This window comes from Adiantum capillus-veneris, chromosome 9 (genome assembly GCF_014529385.1).
Source record: "Adiantum capillus-veneris isolate H3 chromosome 9, ASM1452938v2, whole genome shotgun sequence".
Classification (NCBI taxonomy): domain Eukaryota; kingdom Viridiplantae; phylum Streptophyta; class Polypodiopsida; order Polypodiales; family Pteridaceae; genus Adiantum; species Adiantum capillus-veneris.
The window spans coordinates 5,577,069-5,580,387 of record NC_140939.1 but is presented as its reverse complement, the minus strand read 5'-3'; the positions used below and the strand labels follow the sequence as shown (position 1 = coordinate 5,580,387).

Sequence of the window (3,319 nt, the reverse complement as noted above, 5' to 3'; positions counted from 1 at the left end):
AATCCTACCCTCTACTTCTACTCTCATGGACACCCCATTAAAGAAACAATGTATTTTAAGCGAAGAAAAAGATAAGGCATCTCCATGGCCTTTGCCCTGTGGGCAGGCCAAAAAGGTGGCGTGGCCCGGGCAGTGTGAAGTCGGCGTAAACTCGAACGATTTAATTCCAAACGCTACCCCGTTTTGTATTTTAGAATTTACTTTTGAACGAGTAAGCTAGAGGAGCCGGATGTGAGCTTTGGGACCAAGTCGTGCGCAAACAGCGTACTCACGATCTTATTCTCTTGATGCGTGATTCTGTGCCCGCGCACACCCCACACACACACACACACACACACACAGAGAGAGAGAGAGAGAGAGAGAGAGAGAGAGAGAGTTCTGGACGCCAGGTTGCAGCGCCCAAATCTTCATTTTGCGGCTAGAGCCCTCTGCGAGCATCCATCAATCCCAGCTCCTGACCTGCGTTACTGCCCTTTATTGTACTTGTAAACTCTGAAGACCTCCAATTTCCATTGAAGCTGCGGTTTGGTGGGTCCCCCTGCGCACTTGACATGGTAGAGGACACCGCAGCCTCTCTTCAGCGCTGCACGCTGCATCAGCAGAAGCTCTTAGCCGCACGTTCAAATCTTGCCAAGCGCCTTGGTGAGTTGTCCCACATACAGGGGAAACTGCATGATGCAGAGAGCAAACTGCTTGACCTTGATCAGAAACTGCCCCTTCTTTATGATGCCATGGCACCCATTCGCAGCCGTGCTGCCTATGCATCAGGTCTAGCCAGTCGGGTGGATAGTGCTTTAGATCATGCTTCTGCTGTTCTCGACATCTTCAAATCAATACAAACAACAGAAAGAAAGCTTCGTAATGAGGATCCCAGACATGATCTTCGAAAGTACCTTGCCATGGTCTGCTGCATGGAGAGATACCTCCATATGCTTCCAGATGCGTATGGTCCCTCTTTGCATGGACTTGAGGGTGTCATTGGCTTCCTCAATCAATCACGAGCTCTTGACAGGTACAGCCTCTCCAAGCTGAGGAACGAGCTCGAGCAGTCGAAGAGTCTAGATCCATGTGCAGAGCTAATGAGTATGAATGACGGCGGCCTTCTCAGCATACCTCTTCGCAAACTGGAAAATGAATTTGGAAGGCTCTTGGTAGAGAATTGTACTGTTGTTGATCTTTCTGCTTATCTAAATTCTTCTGATGTGGCGAATTCGCCAGAGGCGTCTGTCGCAGCCCTGCCGGTAGTTGCACTCATCAAGCAGGATGCCATCATTCAATTGCTAGTGATTGCAGACAGGCTGAGGGTGAATGGCAGGTTAGATGAATGCTTGCATCTTTACAGGGAGGCAAGGGGTCGAATGGTGAAGAAGAGCATGGCCACTCTCAAACCAGAGTACTTACGCCATGCTTCTGCTGAAGCCTTGAGGGACCAGAAATGGGAAGACATACATCGATTTTTGTATGCATGGCTGCAAGATTTTACTGCGGTTGTACGGGTTTTAATGGCGAGCGAAAGGGAGCTGTGCAACCAAGTCTTCCCCACTCTAGACCCACCTTTAGAAAGGACAAGACTGTTCGAAGAAATTGTTCAAGAGTCCAAATTCTCGCTTTTTCCCAGGTTTGCAGAAGAAGTTGCTTGCACTCAGCATAGACCAGAAGCCTTGTTAGTTGGTTTGCTAGACCTTATCAATGGGGTGGGAAACCTGAAGGATGACATTGCCAAAGTCTTTGACGGGTGTGCGGAGACACTGGCTGACTTGGCCAGTTTGCAGAGGACTCTGGTGCACAATACATGCAGGGCCTACTGGGAACTTGTCAAGAATGTGGAGACTCGGCAATCGGATGTGCCGAATGACGGTGGAAAGGATCGCAATGCTAGTTTTGTTGTCAACTACATGGGAATGCTGTTGCGTGACTATCCAGTCACCATGGAGCTTGCATTCTCATCACAATATAGCTCAAAGAAGGCAGGGGCCATAGTTGAAGCAACCCTTCCAAGCGCGGCTAGTAGCATCATGGATGCATTGGAGAAGAGCCTGGAAGACAGGGCACCAAAGGGCTATAACGATCCTATCCTAGCTCATGTTTTTCTCATGAACAACTACAGGCATGTTCTGGTCCGCTTAAAGGAATGCGATGGGCTTGCAAAGTGTCTGGGGGAGGAATTCAAGGTGCAATGGAGAAAGAAGGTTGACCACAACATGCGTAGCTACTTGAAAAAGGCATGGGAGAAGGTGATGATGCACTTAAGCAGAGAGGGTCTGCAAATGTCAAGCGGCGGGCGTGGCATGTCGAAAGACATGTTAAGGTCCAGGTTGAGGGCATTCAATGCATCATTTGAGGAGACTTACAAGCAGCAATGCAGATGGGTTATCCTCGATGATCAATTACGAGACTCCGTGCAGTTAGCCATCATCCAGTTGCTAGTCCCAGCTTACCATAGCTTTATTCAGTCTTTTGGTTCATTGCTAGAGGAGGGTACCCACCCGCACAAGAGGGTTGTTAAGTACAGCGGCGACCGACTGCAAAGCATGGTACGAGATTTGTTTGAAGGTAAACAACCACATTTCTCAACTTCAGAATAGGAGTCAACTACATAAAGCATGAGATCCCTGGGGTATGTGCAGGTTTCACTTATATATCAATTGAATGGCTTTGTCACATTCAGTTTGTAAAATAGATTGGTCTCCATTTCTATGCTGCAGAGCCGAAGGTATCTTTCAGAATACATTCTATTCCAAAAGCTGAAGCTGACTTGTGGAAATTTTTGAGCATTAACTTAGATATTACTGGGTATTAAGGTCTTATCAGTTTTTGTTCTTGAGAACATTGAGGTATTGTTTCTTTACAAATGAAATTGTGAAAAGGGAAGATAAGACAGCACTTACATTGTGAAAAGGGACGATAATGCGGCACTTACATTGCCCTCATCTGTTTAAGAACCATGTTTGTACTCTTCCTCGGAGTAGAGAGTATGACTTAAGCTGATGGGGTGAGACTAGGAATTTGTTAATAAATTTGTTAGGGGTATAAACATTGCCTATGTATGTGCATAAAGTAAGACCGCTCTAGTTTTTTATGTCTATTGTCTATGGTTAAGTCTATGTGGCACACAGACCCTAGTTATCTTCAAAGCAAAGTACACATACCCTCTGTTATTTTTCTTTTTTTGGGGGGGGGGGTTCCACTCTTGTTTCAAAAGTGATTTTTCAATCTCTTCCACATGTTGTTTGTCAATTTGTTAGATGTCTATGTTTACTATAGTCAATTGTATTAAAAATAAAACCTCCTATGTGTGAAGCATGTTCTACATGCACCA

The 3,319-nt window shown here is 46.0% G+C and overlaps 1 protein-coding gene across 1 annotated transcript; it reads left to right on the top strand.

Annotated features, from left to right (window-relative positions):
• Positions 1-217: 217 nt before the first annotated feature.
• LOC147450069 (exocyst complex component EXO70A1-like) lies at positions 218-2,805 on the top strand. The gene has a single exon (XM_086519402.1). The coding sequence runs from the start codon at positions 552-554 to the stop codon at positions 2,583-2,585; it is 2,034 nt and encodes a 677-aa protein (XP_086375528.1). The 5' UTR covers positions 218-551; the 3' UTR covers positions 2,586-2,805.
• The last annotated feature ends 514 nt before the right edge of the window (positions 2,806-3,319 follow it).

Excerpts from the sequence above, each read along its gene's own strand:
- LOC147450069 (XM_086519402.1), top strand. The coding sequence starts at position 552 with ATGGTAGAGGACACCGCAGCCTCTCTTCAGCGCTGCACGCTGCATCAG.